The sequence below is a fragment of the Leucoraja erinacea genome, chromosome 1, assembly GCF_028641065.1.
Source record: "Leucoraja erinacea ecotype New England chromosome 1, Leri_hhj_1, whole genome shotgun sequence".
Taxonomy (NCBI): domain Eukaryota; kingdom Metazoa; phylum Chordata; class Chondrichthyes; order Rajiformes; family Rajidae; genus Leucoraja; species Leucoraja erinaceus.
Window position 1 is genome coordinate 42,299,406 of NC_073377.1, and position 22,849 is coordinate 42,322,254.

Sequence of the window (22,849 nt, forward strand, 5' to 3'; positions counted from 1 at the left end):
TTATTGGAGGTGCAACAATTCAGATTTTATTATCAGTTCATATTAAGTTCCTTAACATTTCAAGTCTCATTTTTCAAATGCATACATTTATCATATGTCACCAACTGAAATAAAAAAAAATGAAGTTTCATAAGCATTTTGTAATTTTTCAGGCTACAGTTATACCCACTGCAAAAGCTGCTCAATCTGCCGTATCAATTAGAACAGAGGTTTCCCAGAAGGCAGTCATATACTACTCTGCAGTGATTTAACAGTTAACTTCACATCCAATATCAATAGGTTCATTTAGAAGCCCTGTGAACCAGATTACTGACAAGATGCACACGCTCCTCCGACTGGACTGAAGAGAGGGGGGAAGGGATAGTAGGAAGAAAAAAAAAAGCAACAGTCCAAGAAATGGAAATTGTACACCTTGGCCTGATCAAATTTGGTCCACAATGTATGTTTAACCATACAGATCATCATCATTGTCTTCACTAAACATGTTTCCACCACTTCCACCTCCGGTTCCTTGACTTGGTCCTGCTCCAGGTTGGCTACTTGATGGGAATCTGCAAGTAGAAGGAGATAATGGTAATTTTAACTGTATAGTAAAACAAATCTCATAATTCAAGTCTGAAATCACAGATCAAGAGTATAAAGATGTTCATAAGCAAAGAAAATTACATATCTCAGTTGCAAACTGATCAAAACAAGTTTGTTTGAAACCTTTGAATACAAGAAAAAACTACAACAATCAAAATTGGGATATTACAAGTTCTTGTTCAAAAATAAATGCTAAAAACAGGCCCTTTGGCCCAACCAAGATGCACCATCAACGCTAGTCCCACCTGCTTGTGCTTAGCCCATGTCCCTCTAACTGCAGTCCCAAAAGTCTTAACCACTGATACTTCAGTACTTGTCCTTCCCAATTTTCTAATAGCAGATCAAGCTTTGTCCTCTCCCTGAGAGGGCCCTCTACATATTGCCTGAGGAAACTTTCCTGAACACATTTGACAAATTCAACCCCATCTAAGCCCTTGGCACTATGGCAATCCCAGTCCATATTGGTTCCCTTGGTTACTTTGATAGCCCTATTAGTCTTGCAGCTACCTGCAATCTCCTGCCATATTTATTCTTTGTTCTTCTAATTCTTGTTGATTATTGGGAGGCCATTGTACCTGCCATTTTCCCTGCACTAATTCCAAGAGGGGAATAAAGCACAACAATCACACACAAGAAATAGCACACCAGACCTTGACCTCCTGTCACCCTCTGCTCAGCTTTGTCGCCGAAGCCTGACACTGACCCGCCACATAGCATTTCACCTCCACACAGCAACTCTACAAACACTGCCACTCCCAATAAACCACGCCGCTACATCTTTAGGTCTGAAGAAGGGTTTTGGCTCGTAACGTTACCTATTTCCTTCGCTCCATAGATGCTGCTGCACCCGCTGAGTTTTTCCAGCATTTTTGTGTACTCGCTACATCTTTCCTACTTTTTATTGGCTGCTCAATTATCCAATTTATTGACCACTCTTTCAGCCAGTCCAACAGCTACCTTTTGAAATCTCCCACTGTTGCTAAGACATTGAAATCCACGCACTCAGCCAATATCAAACAGCTACCACATACGAACAATTTACAAAAAACACAAAAAGCAGTGAACTGCTGAATGTAAACATGCTAGAAATCTGGAAAAGTCAGTAAGACATATGAAGATTAAAAAAAAAAAAAATTAAAAAAAACTTGCCTGAAGCTGCCAAAACCACGACTCTGCTGCAGTGTTTGTGCAAACATCTCATATTTGCGAATGTCATTGTCACTGACAGATCGACGTGCATAACGCATTGCTTCCTCAAAATGATCCTTGCGTATTTCAGGAACTGGATCATCTTCTTCAACCTCCTTAATTTAGAACAATTCCAATAGCAGCACAGGTTATTTTCGAAACTCAAATAGCTTGTTTACAATTAAAATAAATGTAATGAAGTATTTAATTAGTAGTTTACAAATAAACCCACCATTGCTGAAGGGTTACCCTGCCTTTCACGTTCACGTCTGATCTCACTTTCAATACATTCTCTGATTGCAAGCTTACAAGCTCGTTGACAAATTTCAGTCAGATCCGCTCCTGAAAATCCATTGGTGGTCTTAGCCAAATATTCTACGTCAACTTCCTACAAAAAGAAAATAGTTTGAACAAAATTGTAATGAAGTACGCATACAATGTTAAGTGGATCCCATAAAATTTCAGGTTAGACCAACTTTGATGTTGATGTTAATTGAATGCAAACTAGCCATTAATAATTCAAGAGCATTAAAATAACAAGGATAATAAAAGGATAATCCAGAATCAAAAAGATATTTGCTTTAGCTTAACCACCTCATCCTTCTATTTTCAATCGGAAAAGTATTGGGAGGCACTTCTATCAATGGTGCTAACATGCAGATCTTAAAATTAACTTGCTCAGTGATGCACAGCTTGGGTTCTTTCGAGAGCACTTGGGTCCACACCCCTTTGAAATAATTCTCTTAACTAAGTGTAAGCATTCAAAAGCCCTGGTAAAGTAGAAGTCAATGGAGAGCACTGGCTGCTCATCCTTCCATTGAGTAAGATTATTAATTGGGGAGATTATCTTTGTCACAGAATATTGCTTTCGGAGTTCAGCATTGTGCCTTATGTCTAATCATCCCTCACTGACTGCCATCAGAGCATAAAGTTTGTGTAATGTTCAATTCTATTCAACTTCACAATAATTCTCAACACCTGTGCCTTGCAACGATGAGTTTTCTGACCCCTATATTCTCAAAAACTCACAACTGTGTGGCCAAATTCTGCTCAAACTCCATCTATAGGTTTGCAGATGATATCACTGCTGGGAACCGGATCACAAACAATGACAAGACGGAGTACAGGAATGAAATAGAGAACTGCTGAGAGCTAGAATGGATGTTATGGACTAATTGTGCGATGAAATAAGTAAATCTTTCCAAATTCAGCGAAGTGCAAGACAGGAGTGCTTTGGAATATTCTCTACATGCCGGGATGAATCCAACTCCAGCAACACTCGAGAAACAGGGCATTATGTCAAGCAAATATTGCCTTATCACATGCTAAAAAGGAGATTCACTTGGCATCTTTTCATATGCTAAACTGTTCTACATTTTCTGAATCACACACATTCATCCTAAACATTATTTGTCCCATCCCCACTTGACGGCACAGCTAGCATAACTGCAGACCTACAATTCCAATGACCCAAGTTTTAATTCCGACATCAGTGCTGTGTGAAATCTACATGGCTCCAGATTTCTCCCACTACCCAAAGCCGTGGGATTTGGCAGGAAATTGGCTACTGGAAATCGTCCCAGTTTATCAGTAAATGGTAGAATCGAGGGGGCGTATTCAACAATGTGGGGAAAATCGTGTCAGGGCTATTTTCGTGCTGTATCTTACTATGATTCAATGATACCTCTGCACAAAATAAAAAGGCATTTCAGTTACTCACCAAACCTACTTCTACAAATTCCTCATAAAAACCGAAACAAGGTGTGCTAATAAGGAATAGGCAATTCCTTTATATCTAAATTTAACGGACATTTGGACAGATACACTTGGATAAGAAAGATTGAGAGATATGGGTCAAAAACAGGCAAATCCAACTAGCTCAGCCAGGCATCTTGGTTGGCATAGACAAGTTGAGCTGGTGAGCACGTTTCCACGTTGCACAACTAAAAAAAAATGGCAAAATGCAGATGAATTCTGACAAATTATGCAAAATAAGTAGGACTATTGATGTATAACAAAATACATTAAAAAATAATTCAAAATATTATTCCTCCAAAAAAGTATCGGAAATTAAAATATGTGGTGTCACCTTTTTAGTAATAAGGAGGTCATATGATGCTCAGAAAGGAAAAATCTAAATGATCTCAATGTTTCCACTTGATTTGAGGAGCAAAATGATAGGATATTTACTCAAGACAGTCACCAATAAAAAAGGCAATGGGTAATACTGAAGAAAAGTTTTTCTGCAGAGTTGAAACAAGGGAATCGCTACTATAGACAATGAATAGTGCCAATGCATTTCGGAAGATGCTCAAGCAGCGAGCAAGGGAAATGGAAGTAAGGGTTTAAAGTAATAATAATTGGGGGATTAAAGGGAGCATAAAGTTAAAATATACTGCAACATAAAAAGCCATTTATATACCAGATTACAACTTTAAGCTTCAAATCAGTTGTTATAGCAAAACATAATTCAAAGGACATAATTCAAATGACATCTTCATCACGTTCCCAGCAATAGCTGCTCAACGCTGCACTACTTCAAGCAAAAGACAAACCATTTTTGTTCTTTAAAAGTTAACCTACAATTTCACCCAAATCAAAAGAAAATATTTGACAACTTTGAAATAAAATCTCAGATGCTAGAGGTAATGTTTCAAGTTGAACCTCCTTCATTCAAAGTGGAAAAGTGAGAAAACATTAGATTTAATTTGCAGCGACTTTTGGGGGTGATGGGTGTGAATGCACAGAACAAAAGGGTATCTCTAAGAGTAGAAAGACAAGTGTTGCAGTGATCAGGTGATAGATTGAAGTGGAGCAAGAGAGAGAAAACAATAAGTAAATGCTGTGAAACTTAAGTATGGGTATTACAGAGAAATGAAACCAAAATTAAAATTAAGAGAATGGTAGAAATGCTCAGGTTTTGCATTTTCATCACATCTTCTTGGTGTCATTCATGAATCTATCAACCAGATTGTAAGCAAGGTATTCCCACACCAACCTTGAGCACACAGTATCAAAAATATTCTCTTGCCTTTTTCATCCTTGCCCCCACCCTCTCTGCAATAAAAGAAAACAAATTTTCCCTTTTCCTGCTTTGATGAAGGGCCTTTGACACAAAACAGCAAACCTGTTTCGCTTGCCAGATGTCGCCTGACCATCTCCATATATTTTTGTCTTTATTACAGTTCGATGTGATCCTGAGCATTTAAATAACATTTCAAATGCTAACACTTAATCATACTTGCCTTAGCAATAGGAGACTTCCTCAAGTTAGCTTTCAGAATAGCCCCACGAGATTTTTCATCAGGAAGTGGGATGTAAATCAGTTGATCAAGCCGCCCAGGACGCAAGATTGCTGGATCAATGATATCAGGGCGGTTGGTAGCACCAATGATAAAGACATTCTTTTTGGTGGACATACCATCCATTTCTGTCAGGATCTGGTTGATGACACGGTCAGCAGCACCACCACCATCACCTATATTCCCACCTCGAGCTTTAGCAATGGAATCAAGCTCATCAAAGAACAACACACAAGGAGCAGCCTGACGAGCCTGAAAAGTGATACAAAACATTGTTAATATGTGCTCATTTGTACAAGGCATGTTTTGGGGGAATAAGGTAATTCATAAAAAGCATTAAAGTTAAAAAGAAAAATATATTTAATATTTAAAAATTAAAATTAATTTCAGAAGTGGACACAAAGAATGTTTTCGAAGTAAAATACCCCTTTGTGCCCTACAATTTATGATGTTTCAATAAATTCAGAAAAATATTGATAAACAAGCGCTCAGATTATTTCATTGACATGGGATGCACTTTGTCCATGATTAATACAAATATCCTTCATGTTCTAATTCTAGGGTCTGAATGAACATACAAATGGACATTCTGACAAACTCCACTTCTTGAAAATGAATCTTCATTTTCAGGCCAAAATGTCTTGAAAATGAAGTACTGGACTGACACTAACCAACCATAGAGATCTGACACGTGCAGAAAGAATGTTGAAGGGAGAAGCCACAGAAACTCACTGTTTAAAAAAAGTCAAAATAACTAGAACAAAGTTACCTTCAAAGTAACCCCACCTAGTGCACCAGTGCTTGAGCATTTCCTGCTCCACCTACATCTGTGGTGCAACATCCCAAGAGAAATCCCACCAAAACTGAATCAATATAATGATTTCCCTTTTTGCCAAATTACTCTGCAGAAATGTATTTTCCATGACAACTGCTTCCATAACTCTTTTTTCCTTAGCATTACCTACTAATTAGTTAAGACCTGCTTTTGCAACCTATTATTTAGCAGGAAACCAGAATGACCAAAGAAAAAGACAATTGGCAGATTTATTAACATGCATATTCAAGATACTGTTATTGGCGTTCCTTTAGATCTTGTCCCTTTCAAATAGTATTACTATAGCAAAGTCTAAACCAGCAGAATCAGTCCAAAATGCAACTGCAGTAACACTATCAGCCACTTGGCACCCGTGCATGAATATGCTGGTTGCATGAGAAATGTTGAAAAAATGAACGCACATCACACGTTAACCTGACAAATTGCTGAATTATTTGCAATCTCTTTACTCTCTAAAATAACATTGTTTAGGCTGAAATTCTATTCTTTTTTTTTAGAAGGGTAAACGGCAAAATGCAAAATAAAATCAAAGCAAATGAAAATATGTTCTCACCATCACAAAGTGTGAAATTTTCAAAGGACAGTGCCATTCTATCGAAAGTATTAAACCAAAATTTCTTTTCACACTTATTTTGCATAACATTGGAAATAAAATAAAAACAAAGCTCCACCTCGGTGCTCTGTCCCATATTCTCGGAAGTCATAAGGTACAGAAGCTTGAAAGCACACCACCAGACTCAGGAACAGCTTCTTCATCCATGATCAAGCTTTAGAACAGTCCTTCCATGACCTAGGGTACTGTCCGATTTACCTCTACCCCATTGCAGATGTTGTACTGTGTTGCTGGGACATGCGCTACAAGGCTATGAACTATATTCTGCACCCTGTGTCTCCCCCTTTGCTCTAGCTATTGTACTTGAGTTTAAACTGATCCCTTCTATGTATGGTAAAAGCAAAACTTTTCATTATGTCTTGGTGTATGTGATAATAATTAACCTTAACCTAAATTTGATGTGATAATTTAATTGATCTTATTTTCATAAAAACAATCTTATGTAGCTCTAAGAACAGACTCTTCCCCATAGCCTAGCCCATATTTTACTATCAAAACTTAATTCTAAATTTTAAAAGGGCATTTGTTCATTGTGTTCTGGATATTCTAATGATTTTATCAGTTGTAAATGAACATTTGTGATCCAAGTCAAACATCTTTTAAAAAAATGATTTATTGAAATGGTTTAATATTCTGAGAAATTTTTGCCAGTTACTTGAGAACTTAAGATTCATTAATACCAGCTAAACAAGAGTTTACTGTATCACAAGCAAGTGCAAATGCCTTTGGCAACTGCTCAAACACTCTAATCAGCAATGATCTTGCACAAAGCTGAAACACTGAAAAACCATGAAAACATTTAAAACATCTAATCAAGACAGGATAAAGTAAATCCACATAAAGGTAAGCTGCAATTATACCTTATCAAAGATTTCTCGGACATTAGCCTCTGATTCACCGAACCACATGGTAAGCAGCTCTGGTCCTTTGATTGAGATAAAGTTGGCCTGGCATTCATTTGCAATGGCTTTTGCCAGCAAAGTTTTACCACAACCAGGTGGTCCATAGAATAGTACACCTTTTGAAGGGGTCATGCCAAACTTCAGAAATTTGTCTGGATGTTCCACAGGATACTGTTAAAACAAAATCAACATGGATGCTTACACAAATCATAAAGTAGTGTAACCTGGGAAAAATAGGAAGCTGACAGTGCTGCCAAAGACAATGTTTAATATGCAAGTACAGTTAAATCACCAATTTATCACTCAGTAATGAACTCAAATAATATGGAACACTTATGGCAATGCAGGTAACAGCTATACATTGGTATGGGTTACGTTGAAACAGAACACAGATCAAAGTAAATGGTAAATTCAATAACTGGACAGTAGATTGGTCTTTAAACAAATGAAGATGGCAGGTCTGTGGTAGCAAGAGTGGTAGCTGTGTGTGGAATGAGCTTCCAGTGAAGGTGGTGGAGGCAGGTTCGTTTTTTATCATTTAAAAAATAAATTGGCAGTTCTATGATGGGAAGGGAATGGAGGGTTAGGTCTGAGCGCAATCCTAGGGGAACGGCAGGACAAAGGGTTGGCCTGTTTCCGTGCTGTAATTGTTAATGGTTATATGGTCTGAAAAGTCTAAAGAAATTCAGAACAGGACAAATTTAAAAGAGCAATGTCAAAAGATGCACAGCAAATTGACGGCTCCAGTTCATCAACATATTCGGTCATTAATGACTAAGTGGTTAGATCACATAGGATCTAGGGCGAGCTAGCCAACTGGAAACACAATTAGCTTGAAAGCAGGAGAGAAGGTGGCGAACACAGGGGGTTGTTTTTCAGACTGGAGGCCTGCAGCAAGTGGCGTGTCACAGAAATTGGTGCCGAGTTCCCTGCTGTTTGTTATTTTAATTAACAATTTAGATGAGAATGTAGGAAACATGGTTGTGATGACACTGAAATTGTTTATTTAGTGGATAATGAAGTCAGTTAAGGTTGTAACAGGATCTTAAGCCACTGGCCAATGAGTGATAGATGGTGTGTAATCCAGGTAAACATAAATTGTTGCATTTTGATAGGAAAAACACAGTGAAATTGGGAGAGTTATTGAACAGAGAGGCCAAGGAGTACAGGTACATAATTTCTTGAAATTGGCGATAATTAGAGTACAAGTTGACATTTGGCATGTCCGCCATTATTAATTAAGGTATTGAGCACAGGAATTGGAACAAAATCATTTTGTAGCTACAGGGTGGCACAGTGGCGCAGCGGTAGAGTTACGCCAGAGCTTACAGCGCCAGAGACCCAGGTTCAATCTTGACTACAGGTGTTGTCTCTACAGAGTTTGTATGTTCTCCCTGTAACCTCGTGGGTTTTCTCCAGGTGCTCTGGTTTCCTCCCGCACTCCAAAGACGTGCAGGTTTGTAGGTTAATTGACATTTGTAAATTGTCCCTCATGCATAGAATAGAACTAGTGTACAGCTGATCGCTTGTGTGTGCTGACTCGTTGGACCCAAGGGCCTGCTTCCACAATACTGGTTCCCCTTCTACACGAAGGATGTCATTAAATTGGAAAGGATGCAAAAAGGAACCACCAGGTGGCGCCTGCAATAGCTGCCTCGACAACAGTCTGTGTCCCTTCCTTTTTTGTTGTCCGTTTGTATGCGTTAAATGTTTCTTTTTTGTGTTCTTTAGCTTGTTTTATGTGTGTGTGGAGGGGGGTTTGGGGATTTTTTTCGAATCTCTTACGTCAATGGAGGCGGGATTTTTTTTCGAATCGTATCTCTGTCCGCACTGCAGCCTAAAATCGAGGAGATGGCAGCCTTTGCTGAAGTCCGACTTTGAGATGCTGCCTGTCACTGCGGGAGACTGCGGACTTAACATCACGGAGCTCGCGATCCCTTTGCCAGGGATCGACCTCTGAGCTCTACCGCGAGAGCCTGCAGACTTTAACATCGTGGAGCTTGCGGTCTCTGGTCATAGAACGATTTCGGGAACTCCAAGCCACGGTAGCTTCGATCGCCCAGACGCGGGAGCTACGATCGCCCCGAGCACGGATGGTTCAACTGCCCCGACCGCGGAAGAATAAAGAGGAAGAAGATTGGACTTTATTGCCTTCCATCAGAGTGAGGAATGTGGGGAATCCGCTGTGGTGGATGTTTATGTTAACTTTTTTGTAGATGTGTGTCTTGTTGCTTTTTTTTTTTTTTTTTTAAAGTATGGCTGTATGGTAATTTGAATTTCACTATACCTTACTTGGTACATGTGATAATAAACTGACCTTGAAACCTTGAAAACGGACTGAAGGCTTAGTTAGAGACACAGGAAAATACTGGACAGTCCAGGACTTTTTTTCCCCTGAAGATGTTGAGAGCAATCTTATATCGGTATATAAAATCTTGAGGGGCATGAAGTGAATAGCTAGTTTATATTTCAGGGTAAAGAAGTCAAAAACTACAGGGCATGGACTTTTAGCAGAGAGGGAAGATTTGAAGAGTGCCTAACGGGCAACATTTTCCAGATGGAAGGGTGGTGCTTATACAGAACTAACTGCCAGGGGAAGTGGTAGAGGATAGTACGATTAATTAATATATTTAAAAACCTGGACATGTACATTTATAGGAGAGATTTGGAGGGTCAGATAGAGGCAAGTGGAACAAGCTCAGTTAGGCCACATGGACAGCATGAATGAGTTGGGCTATGGGCCTGTTTCTGTGCTGTATCTCTCTATGAATCTAAGACAAAAAGCAGCGGAGAATGCAGAAATAAATTTGATTAATACTTACCATAAATTAAGCTTATAGCAACTGAGTGTGGTCAAAATATAGAATATTAACTCAAAAGGAAGAAAGTATCTTAACATAAAAAAACAAAATATAGTATCACTGCAGGAGTGATACTACCAAATGCTGGAGTAATTCTGCTGAACAGGCAGCATCTTTGGAAAGAAGGAATGGGTGACTTTCCAGACCCTTCTTTGGACCTTCTCGGAAGGGTGACGACCCGAAACGTCACCTATTCCTTTGTTCCAGAGATGCTGCCTGTCCTGCTGGGTTACTCCAGCATTGTGTCTATAATTAGTAACCCTATTAACTAACTGCATGTTTAGTCATAGCTGCATGTAACAAGAGTAATACCATAATCACAGTGAACAATAACCAAAGCTATAATAAATAGCTTGAAGACCGCACACAAGAAAATATTTCAAATACAGGTAATTCTGTTACAACACAATAATTCCTAAGAACTTTGCACTTTACAAACCAAATGCTCTCCTAGGCACTTGCTGCACCTGCATATGGCTTTGCGTGTTCCTTGAGTACAAGGAAACTTTTGAACATCAACATTATCCAACCGCCTACCATTGAAATAAATACCCTGCTTCTTTATTTCCAAATTGTATTGCATCTGCTATGTGCTTATCCACTAACTTAGCTTGTCTAAAGTAACTTTACAACCTTCCCTCTAGTTACTTTCCCACTTGGTTTTGTACCTTCAGCATACTTGAAAACACGGTATTTGGTTTGTCTCAACCGATTTATTCAGATTACGAATAGCTGGGGACAAGTACCAATCCCTTTTGCACTAGAGGCAGCCTGTCAACCGGATGAATATTTTTGTATCCAGTAACCAACAAACAATCTATATCACCATGTTACCTTCATCTCTGTGCTCTCAAATTTGATTGACCTGGATGTAATGTGCAACCTTATTGAGAGCCTTCTGAAAATCCAAATATACTTCTCCTCTGGTTTCCTCTTACATGTTCCTTAAAAGACTCCAGGAAATTAGTCAATCAATTTATTTTCATAGATCCAAACTGACTGTGGATCTTATTCTTTTCAAGATGTTCTGTTATTATATCCTGCCGTACAAATTTTTAAGCATTTTCCCAGTTGACATTTGGAAAGTTCTTTTTTTTTAAACCCCATTATTAAGGTTTCATTCCATTCCCTTCTTACTTGTTTCTCTAATTTTTCCTAACTATTTTAGGGGGGGGGGGGGGGGGGGGGGGGGGGGGGGGGGGGGGGGGGGGGGGGGCGGGGTGACTCCAGTACAATCCAAACGTTATCCTTTCCTTGTATAGCCTCACTGGATGATACTCCGGGAATATTCCGTACTAGTGTGGTTCCCCCTAATTAATAATACAACTCCTCCTCTTTTATACCATCTGTATTCCTTGTGTGCCATTTTCATGTACTATAACACAGATACCTCTGAGCAATTTCATTTAAATAATATTTAATGTACACAACTCCACATTAAACACCATTTGCCAGGTTTTCACCCAATCCATCTGTATCTCATTAAGGAATCACAAAGAATCTCACTTTGGAATGGCAAACTTGGAAAGTTTATATTATATATCAATTGAAGGCCAGGATCAGTTATTTTTCAGTGTCTGCTTGAAGATGCAGGGAAACACATAACAACCACATTCTTTAAAAAAACATGCATTCTTCCTACTGATACCAGGCATGCTAATTGTTTCCCACTGATATCAGTCAAGCAAGACATCATCACGAAGGAGAAAAATGAAAAAAACTCACTAAATATCACTGTTAAAGCAAGATACTATGAGTTTTATAAAATTAGAAATAACTTAACTGGCTCCATTTGATTTCAGAATTATATAAATTGTCCAATTTCTGATTTAAATTAATGCACTTCTATACAACTTGCAAATCTAAAATCCTAGTATCTTACTTGTACAAGTTCTTGAAGTTCTCTCTTCACGTCATCCAATCCACCAATGTCTTCCCACGTAACTTGAGGCACTTCCACCACAGTCTCACGCAATGCTGAAGGATTGCTCTGGCTCAAAGCCCACTGCAAATGAGGCGATTTTAATTGCAGAAATGTTAAATTAATTTAAAATACAAGAAACTTCAAAATGTTAAATGTTTTATTAAAAAGTCCTACCCTGAAGTCATCCATGGTAACTGCAAGTGAATTCATAACTTCAGCATCAATGGTTTCATCTTCCAGATCTATAACATCCATCTTCTTTCTAATAGCCTGAAGAGCAGCTTCAGAACATAAGGCAGCCAAATCAGCACCAACATGGCCATGAGTTTCATTGGCAACCTAAAAGCAAAATCATGAGAACTGTTGTCTAAAGTAATATTTTAATAATTTTGACTGAATAATAACATATTAGTTCCAAAAGAAATAAGCTCATGGTTTGATAGAACAAGATATCATGGTTCATCATCGTTGATGGTTGGCTTTTAACTGGATTACTTTCATTGGGTTAAGAGGATATCCAATGGAAATGTGCAACATTCTGATCAAGTTCGAAACAAGTTAAGGAAGACTGACCCACCAATCATTTTCACTGTCAACTCACTGACCAAGTGTACAAAACAAAAATCATTTTTTTAGAATCTTATATGGAGAGGCAAACAAGGAGTGATTAGTGTTTATGGCTAAACAGATGTAGGATTTAGTGGCCTGCTCATATTCAGTTGTTCTACGTAAAAATATGTTTTAAACATTGGCAATATTTCGCAAAAATGCAACATATGTGTCACAATTTTTGGACTAACTTTGGGATCATCAACAAACTGGAGTTCGGTAATTCAACAAAATTATTTCAAATAGTCAATGATTTGGATGAGAACATACATGGCAAGATTAGCAAGTTTGTTGATGATACAAAGGTGGGTGGCTTTGCAGAGTGAAGATGGTTGTGAAAAATTGCAGCAGGATCTTGATCGATTGGCCAGGTGGGCTGAGGAATGGTTAGTAGTATTTAATACAGAGAAACGTGAGGTGTTGCATTTTGGGACGTCTAACAAGGGCAGGACCTACATAGTGAATGGTAATGCTCTGGGAAGTGTTGTAGAGCAGTGAGAGCTCGGAGTTCAGGTGCATGGTTCCTTGAAGGTCGAATCACAGGTAGATAAGGTGGTCATAAAGGCTTTTATTGGCTCTCATCAGTCAGAGTATTGAGTATAGATGCTGGGAGGGCATGTTGCAGTTGTATAAGACGTTGGTGAGGCCACATTTAGACTATTGTGTTCCGTTCAGGGCACCATGTATTAGGAAAGATGTTTTCAAGCTGGAAAGGGTACAGAGAAGATTTACAAGAATGTTGCCAAAACTAGAGGGTCTGAGCTATAAGGAGAGGTTGAATAGCCTTGCAGCGCAGGAGGATGGGGGGTGACCTTATAGAGGTGTATAAAATCATGAGAGGAATAGATCGGGTAGATGCACAGAGTCTCTTGCCCAGAGTAGGCGAATTGAGGACCAGAGTACACAGGTTTATGGTGAAGGGGAAAAGATTTAATAGGAAACTGTGGGGTAACTTTTTCACACAAAGGGTGGTGGGTGTATGGAACAAGCTGCCAGAGGAGGTAGTTGAGGCTGGGACTATACCACCATTTAAGAAACAGTTAAGACAGGTACATGGATAGGACGGGTTTGGAGGGATATGGACCAAACGCAGGCAGGTGGGACTAAGTGTAGCTGGTACATGTTGGCCAGTGTGGGCAAGTTGGGCCGATGGGCCTGTTTCCACACTGTATCACATTATGACTAGTCAAGATATTAACAAATCTCAGCACTATTTGGCACACTAGTTACAATATTTAAGTGTGGGACAATGAATACAGCACAGCAACCACCTCTTTGCTCAAGTGCCTTAAAAGCTATGATAGTACCTGCCACCTCTGGCCATTGTCCCATATGCCCACCTCATGACATATCCTATTTTAAATATTTACAAACCTGCTCAAGATCGACATCATCTGCCAACTTCATATTCTTTGTGTGAATTTGCAGGATTTCCAATCGACCCGTGGCATCAGGAATACCAATATCCACCTCTCTATCAAATCGCCCTGCAAGTTAAACAGTTAAGTAAATGACTCTACTCTACATATGGAACAGGTCTCCAATTCACATTGACAAAGAATTTCAACTTACCAAACCTTCTAAGAGCAGGATCAATGCTGTTTGGGCGATTTGTCGCTGCCATAACAATCACATGAGCACGTTGCTTCAAACCATCCATCAAAGTGAGCAGTTGTGACACAATACGACGTTCCACTTCGCCATGAGTCTACCAATTTAGAGAAAGAGGCAAATGACTTACGAAACATTAGTGATGAAGATGTGCAAATGCAGACAAGCATTTTGACAGCGACAACCAATACTGGGCAGAGAAATGGAACATGGGCAAGTCAGAATTATGAATAGTTACTCTAGGCCCTGTACACCCATGAATGCGTGGGTAAGTACAACACCAACACTACCTTTAAGTTTGCCCATGACTACACTTGTAAGCCACACCAACAACAAGACCAAGTCCAGTAATGGGTTTGAGAACCTCATGTCATGGTGTTAGAACAACATCCTCACCCTTATCAGCAAGGCAAAAAAAAGCCAGATGAGGAATGGATGTAGGTTCCCTCACAGAACTGCAGTAAAGATGGTCAACAGCTTCAAGTTCCTAGGCATCTATACTACCAGCAACCTAACCAGGTCTCTTTACATTGATGCAATGATCATGAAGATCATCCAAGAAGATTTGGCATGTCCACATGGATTCCGGCGAACTTCTACCGATTTTCTAATCTGATGGGATGCATCCCAGACTAATAAGGCAATTGCTCTGCTCTTGGCCACCTGAGCTCACAGAGCATAGTGAACAGTCCAGGAGCTAGGAGCCCAGGATACAGTAGCTTGAAAGATTGGTGCCCAAACCTAAGAACGGCTATTTCCTCACGGTTGTCAGATGTTTGAACCAATCACTTCTTTCATATCCCATTCCTGGATGTGCTGCCATGTCCCATAATCATTACTCCTAGTGATGTATAAACGGAAAGCAGGCACGAACATAGAAGCCATTTGGGAGTGCTGCTTTGGGAGAGATTGTGTTGAGGACTTGTGTCTAGGTTTTGACTGGAGAGACTTTGAAGAGGAGAATAGTGGCAATTAAAATGACACATGTACTTATACCAAGTCTCCGCTCCCCCAGGAAAGAAATCAAATATTTAAATATATTCACATCCTTAACTTGGCGTAGGTACTCACCAGTGAGCCAAAAGTTCTGAAGTTTTATCTTTCAGCTGACATGATATAAAGTTATCACCTGCCCCTTATGCAAATATAAAACTGTAACTGCAACTGTAGGGTAGGGCTTTTTGCATTCCAAACAATATCTATACCTCAACCTACATCAATATCAGATCTAATCATCTATTTTGCAATGTGCAGGACAATTATCAATTCTGAACATTGTTTTTATTTTATCTGTTGTATAAATACAGTTACATGATCTTCTGGTTAACCCGACAGCAGAATATGTAGAATTATTGGAAACATGCTTACAGATTTGTTTATCAATAAATAAGGATAAAACAAATGTAATTAAAACTTTAAACTTACATTTGCGAAAAACATCTGACAAAGTTTCAATATTAACTATTGTACTGCATTTTGCTAGTATTCAGAGTAGACTGCTACAAAAAAGTTCAACAGGAAGCTTAAAATAAATGCTGAATATCAAAGCCAATATTTCAAATCTGCAAATGATCCAACAACTGAAGGCAACATGAATTATAGAATTATAAATGTATTTGTTACTGAAGACTTAAGACTATCCTCAAATTTTAGAGTCACAGCTAATAATACTGAAGTACATAATCTGAAGTACATTCAGATCATACCTTCTCTCTCTTTGGAGCAATAGCATCTAGTTCATCAATAAAAATTATAGCAGGAGCATTTTTCTCAGCTTCTTCAAATGCTTTTCTCAAATTGCTCTCAGATTCTCCTGCAAGTTTGCTCATAATCTCAGGTCCTGGAAGAAAACATTCAGTAAACTTAATTTCTAACGATGCAGCATTTAAAATTAATTACCAACTTGGTTGCCATTTTTTCTGTGGACGATGAGATTATGTAACAATACTAAGGGTGTTCTATGTATAATTAAAAGTGGTTCACTTATGTCCTAATTTCACTGATCATCTGAGGCACCACTTAACAGTTAAATATGTATATATATCTACAAATAATGCCAAAGCTTACATTAGATGAATTTAACATTATTACACAATTTAAAAAAGGAATCACCAATTAGAAAAGTGTATACCAACTACATTCTCTATTGTAATAACACAAATCTTCTCACAGGAAAAATGTTTCTCCAGGCACTGCTTAATCTGCTGTTCAGTCTCACAACCTTTTATTCATCAACTTACTCGCACACACTATCAACAGCTTATCATCACAGCTGAATAAATATTATACAATAGAATTGCTCAAATGATAACTTCTGTGTGAGGAACTTATGTTAAGTTGCAAGAGAAGGACTTGGAGCTGAGGCTATCCCACAAAGAAATAAAGAACACACACATAGGAGAACAGATGGCAACATGGAGATGTTGATGTAAATAGGCATAGCTTTGTTTGCTTTGAAGCAGCTATAACTCAGTCAGAAGTTGTATTTGGTTGAGTTTGGTGTTTAGAGTATAGGTTATTGATGTGTTTCTTCTCAAGACATGAGCATCGTGTGTCCTTTCTTTATGGCACATCTTTGAGCTCAGGTGTGCAATAAAGGGGATTTATGATTGTCTATATTGGGTCTTGGGCACCAAGGCCAGATAATAGTCTGTGATCTGGTTTGTGCTATTTAAATTTATTTATGTTGAGGTATGGCATAGGTGATGGTTGTGTGACCTTTGGTTTCTTACGTTTATAGAAAACTGAGAAAATAACTCTGTTTTGATATTCTTCCATTTGTTGTGTGGAATGCTATTAGTGAGGTGGCCTTACATTCCTTTTGTCCAGAGATAGAAGGGGGAGGTTGTAATTAAACGAGACCCGAGCTTGGGAAGAAGCAATCAAGTGTGACAATTAGTGGCCTTTGTGTGGTTGGGGGTTGTAGAAATAAATTAAGTCCTTACCACTTTGTAAGAATGGTGCAAAACTCATATTTAATCCATAAGTAACTTATTTTAACTATGTAGGGAAATTATTTATGAAATGTATTGTGTTTTAATTAGGATTGTAAGTATTAGACTTTGTTTAAATCTAGTTTTAGAAATAACTTTCTTTTCCAAAAGTGAAAATATGTTTTGTGTGTATGTATTGTGTGATTGCTGTATGATGTGTATTTTATATTCTGAGAGGTAGTCTCTGAGAATTAGTTTTATATTTCTGTGGTTTTACTTCATTGAAATAAACTGATTTTGAGCAAAGAGGTTAAAGAAAACCCAGAGGGGGAAAAAATGTTGCAAAGGGGCCAGAAAAAGGGAAAATCATGTGACTATACATGTTGTCAATCACTGGAAATGATTTAGTTGATTGGTTAATGCAAATAAGCTAAATGTATGGTAAACCATAATGATAAAGTTGTGGACTCTTATACATCGGCGAGACCAAACGCAGACTGAGTGATCGTTTCACGGAACACCTTCGCTCAGCCTCCCTGAAACTACCTGATCTCCCTGTTGCAGAACACTTTAATTCTCCTTCCCATTCCTACACAGACCTTTCTGTCCTAGGTCTCCTCCATTGTCAGAGTGAGGCTAAATGCAAATCAGAGGAACAGCATCTTATATTTCACTTGGGGCAGTTTACAGCCCAGTGATATTAATATCTTGATTCCTCTCACGTCAGGTAGCTTTGGCATTCCCTCTCTGTATCCCTCCTGCATCCAAGTCGCACTAGTTTCTAATTTTCACCCCACAAACAGCTAACAATGGCCTGTTTTCAATATCATCATTAATTTTTTGCATACCTTTCATTCATTGTTCTGTATCTCTCCATCTATATCACCATCTAGATCTCTCGTTTTCCTTATCCCTAAGCACTGAAGGGTCATGTTATGTTACAGATGTACAAGGTGCAGGTGAGTCGATTTTGGAATGTGTTTTCAGTTTGTCACCCTGCTATAGGAAGGATGTTGTTAAGCTAGAAACAGTGCGGAGATGAATTGAAGGCCTGAGCTATAGGAAGAGGTTAAGCAGGCTCGGACTTTATTCCCTGGAGCACAGGAGGTTGAGGGGTAACGCTATGGAGGTGCATTAGATCATAAGCAGAATAGATAGGGTAAATGCACAGAGCATTTTACCTAGAGTTGGGGAATCAAGAACCAGGAGTCATTGGTTTAAGGGTGAGAGGGTAACGGTTTAATTGGAACCCGAAGGGTAATTTTTTCCACACAGAGGGCGGTGTGTATACAGGACAAGCTGCCTGAGTAGGTGGTTGAAAAGGGTCCTACAACACCATTAAAGACATTTGGACAGGTACGGATAGGAAAGATTGAGGGATATGGGCCAAATGTAGGACTAATATAAATAGGGTATTTTGGTTGGCATGGGCAGGTTGGGCCGAAATTGTGCTATATTCTATTGCACTGTACCTATAAATCATAATAATAATACATTTTATTTATGGGCGCCTTTCAAGAGTCTCAAGGACACCGTACAAAAATTTAGCAGGTAGAGGAAAAACATGCAAGGGGAATGAAATAAATAGTAGAGACATGACTAGTACACAAAGTAAAGACAGAATTCAATTCAAAATCATGAATACTTCTTTCAACTTTTTGCTCGGAAGTAGATGAAAATTAGAACATTATTTTAATGTTTATGATTGTTTCTAAAAATAAATCTTACGACGAATACCATGCGATCCGCTTAAAAAGCCTGATTATACTTCAAAATCAAACTCATTTTTGTATAACAAAAAAAAAAAAATTCATACAGAAGAGCAGAGTACACCCATATTAAGTCAAAATTAAATTTGCTGACCCTATAATTAACATCCCATGGATAAAACAACTATTTTCAGTATCATCTTTTGTTATCCAATACAAAACACTCGGTTACTAAAGGTCACTCTGTTACCAAGTCCAAAAAAGGAGGTTCTTCTTGACCTGTACTAGGTTTTTTCCTCTTGACCCATCTTTCAATAGTAATAATTTATACAGTGCTATAAATCAATGAGTACCAGCAAAAATTAAACACTTTGCTTAAAGTGTCTGTGCATGACTCCAGACTATTAGCAGGCTATGCAAGGACTGTTTCAAAGCCAGATCGCACAATAAACACACACCCTCTAATATCAAAGTAGGAATCTACATGATTTACCTCCAATTTACTTCAGGAGCACGATGTAATACTCAATTTCTATGCAAGTCACAATTTGAATGCATTTACAAACTTGCTTAATTTGGACATTAACCAAAATGTTGCATCTCCAATAAGACTCCACATAGGTTCAACAAACTGACCTGCTGACTATAAGGTCGGTAACTGGGATGATATTGCCTAAAACATCCAGAGGAAGGTCCTCTTGATAAAAATCCTGTCATCCAAAAGTTGAGGAAATTTATGACAGTTGTCACGGCAATAGGGAGCTGCTGTGAAACCAAATAGAGTCCAGCATTGTACAATAATGGGATATTAATTATCTGGTAAAGCACATCACCCAACACCCACACCCCCCACCGCCATCTGCATTTATATTAGATATTGTTATCTGAAAAACACATCGTCACCACAAAATGTTGCTCAGAATTAATGCTGTTGAGTAACATATAAATTTGGAACAACAGTATCATGCCACACCTCATCTGGATGAGTTGTGGCATGATAGATGTTAAAAAAAAGACCTTTCTCCAGTTTTTCAGACAGGCCATTATCAACCCTTGAGAATGCTTTTCTAGATAGGTATATTGTAATTAGCTGAACTCCCCAAACTGGATATGCACCATTGATATGGTGCAAGGCACATGCCAGGATGCTTATATAGTGTAAAATAAAGAGTAAGAGGAAAGTTGAGCAAATGGGCAACAACTTGGTTCTTTCGAAACAAGGATAGCAGAATAGATTTCATTACATGATATACTTCATTCCCCGTTAATTACGACCCAGCAGATATTATGAATTCTAATTCAGCAAGCTAATCAATACATCACAATTCAGCTTTGGCTCGAAAATTCTCACTCAGATAGTTTATAATATTTAATACAAATTACTAGATGGTCACTCCACGGGCCGCGTGGTAGAACGTTGCTCCTGATGGACCACGGTCATGCCCAATAACAGGCTTGCTTGCTGCCATGGCAATGAGAATCAGAAAGGAGAGGTTGCTGCTGAGCCTGGCCGGTAAGCGGATCGGCAGCAGGTGACAGTGTAGGGCCTCGACGGTGGAGGAGGCCACTGGAGGCCCTGCAGCAGCCTGGGGCTCGGCCTGTTCACCCCGTGGATCGGAAATCGTAGAGGTGGTGGAAGAAGGAGGTGGACATTGGACATAGGTCCCGGTAAAAAGAACGGGGGGGGGGGGGGGGGGAAAAAAGAAAAATCTTACATTCCATACCCTTGAGGTCAGCAGCAGGAGGTGCCCCCCCGGGAAACAAGGGCTGAAGAGGGCCAGGTGAGGAGAGGGACATCGGTTCGCGGGATGACGGAAATGGAGGTGTTGGCTGCAGCAGGCCTTTGCAGCCAGCTACAACAGGAACTGTGAAATAGCGCCTCTTGCATACAGACTCAGTACGGTGTTCTGAATATTCTCTACTGACCGGAGTGATGTGCTTATGTACGGGGATAGTTTTGCTGAGTTGTATGCAAAAAGTGTATTTCACTGTATCCAGTACATGTGACAAAAAAGAAACCATTAAGGCCATTAAGAAAATTCTCAAATCTAAAGCCAATGCATTAAACTGAAAAATTTGCAATGCACTTTAATCTAACTATTGCTGAACATATATATATATATATAAATATTACAGACATATATATATATATATATATAAAAATAAAGAAAATGATCTGCAAATTTGAAGTTATTTAAAACCACAAGCGATATTTCAATTCAGGAAAGAGAACAATCGTTGTTTCTTGCCATTATTCCTCTGACCCTCATTTCCTGAAGTGTATGAAACGTCCACACAATCTTAACCAAAAGACAGGTTTATTTATGATTTTCATATATCTAGTATAAAGTGATATGCTTCCTTGTGCACATTTTCATTGTCCAAATCAGTGACGTCAAACAAACCACATTAATTTAAATTTAAATACTTTAGTACCCAACTCTTAGACACCAAAAAGCATCAAGTTTCATTAAATGCATACTCTCTGTGCCTTTCAAGCCACAGACATTTAGCAATCATTTGATAATACAGCAGTAACCTACCATTAATGAGGAAGAAAAATGCACCAGTTTCATTTGCAACTGCACGAGCAATAAGGGTCTTGCCAGTTCCTGGGGGGCCATACAAGAGAATACCTCGTGGAGGCTACATTGAGAAAAGAGAATAAGTTGAGAATATAAATAATATTTCAGTTCTGTGCACTAATCAGGTCACTAATCATATCCTTACTAATTACTAACAGAACATCCCAATGTGGTTTACACCCAGAGTTGTGAATCTGTGGAATTCTCTGCCACAGAAGGCAGTAGAGGCCAATTCACTGGATGTTTTCAAGAGAGTTAGATAAAGCTCTTAGGGCTAACGGAATCAAGGGAAATGGGGAGAAAGCAGGAACGGGGTACTGATTTTGGATGATCAGCCATGATCATATTGAACGGTGTTGCTGGCTCGAAGGGCCGAATGGCCTACTCCTGCACCTATTTGTTGCTATGTAACAGGAAGTAAACAATGCAAACATCCTGCCTTTTTTCTTGTGTAATTATTGTAGTATTTCAGGGTGCAAGTGAGGTCATGCCTGCTCTACCGAATAGAATTTTGGTCTCCATGTTTAATAAAGGAGGTACTTGCATTGGAGGGAGCGCAGCAAGTGCATTCCCAAGATTTACAAAGTACAGTTGAGCTGTACTCACCAAATACATAAAGGGAGAACAACCTAAATGAAGCACAAAATTTGGTGGGGGATTAACAGGTTGGATCCACTCCCTACACATAATGGGCAAATTACAGAAGCCAAAGTCTTTGGGATGCGAGAGGAAATCTGAAGGAAATCATTACGGCCACAGGGAGAATGTGCATGGTCAGCACCCAAGGTCAGGACCGAATCCAGGTTTCTAGCACGCTGCGAGACGGCAGCTCTACCAGCCGCGCCACCATGCCACTGTCAAGAGAATGTTTTCCTCTAGTCGAGGGCGTCGATGACCACCACCTAAACTTGCCCCGCAAAATTCTCTATCACCTTGTAACTACACCCTGCAGTTCTCGATTTCCCTGCAAAAAATGGTGATATCCACCTGGTGTTCCTCATAATTTTCTATGCCTCTGCAACATCATCCCCTCAGTCCCCAATGTTCCAGTGAGATTAAACACAGCCTAGCCAATAATCTCTCCTTATAATTTGAGATTCCGCTAAAAGCACTATTCTAGTGAATCTCTATTGATACAAGATCCTTCCTGCAGTGCAGACCAGAACCGTATAAAACCCAAATGCAATTAAAC

The 22,849-nt window shown here is 39.0% G+C and overlaps 1 protein-coding gene across 1 annotated transcript in view; it reads right to left on the reverse strand.

Annotated features, from left to right (window-relative positions):
• vcp (valosin containing protein) overlaps positions 1 to 22,849 on the reverse strand; it is a 156,161-nt gene continuing 133,312 nt past the window's right edge. The window contains exons 8-18 of the mRNA XM_055633438.1: positions 21,616 to 21,718; positions 16,137 to 16,270; positions 14,392 to 14,527; positions 14,194 to 14,306; positions 12,385 to 12,549; positions 12,169 to 12,291; positions 7,384 to 7,596; positions 5,019 to 5,327; positions 2,006 to 2,161; positions 1,735 to 1,889; positions 1 to 551 (exon numbers count right to left, since the gene is read on the reverse strand). Coding sequence (XP_055489413.1) covers positions 446 to 551; positions 1,735 to 1,889; positions 2,006 to 2,161; positions 5,019 to 5,327; positions 7,384 to 7,596; positions 12,169 to 12,291; positions 12,385 to 12,549; positions 14,194 to 14,306; positions 14,392 to 14,527; positions 16,137 to 16,270; positions 21,616 to 21,718 — 1,713 coding nt within the window. The 3' untranslated portion in view covers positions 1 to 445. The remainder of the gene's footprint in view (positions 552 to 1,734; positions 1,890 to 2,005; positions 2,162 to 5,018; positions 5,328 to 7,383; positions 7,597 to 12,168; positions 12,292 to 12,384; positions 12,550 to 14,193; positions 14,307 to 14,391; positions 14,528 to 16,136; positions 16,271 to 21,615; positions 21,719 to 22,849) is intronic.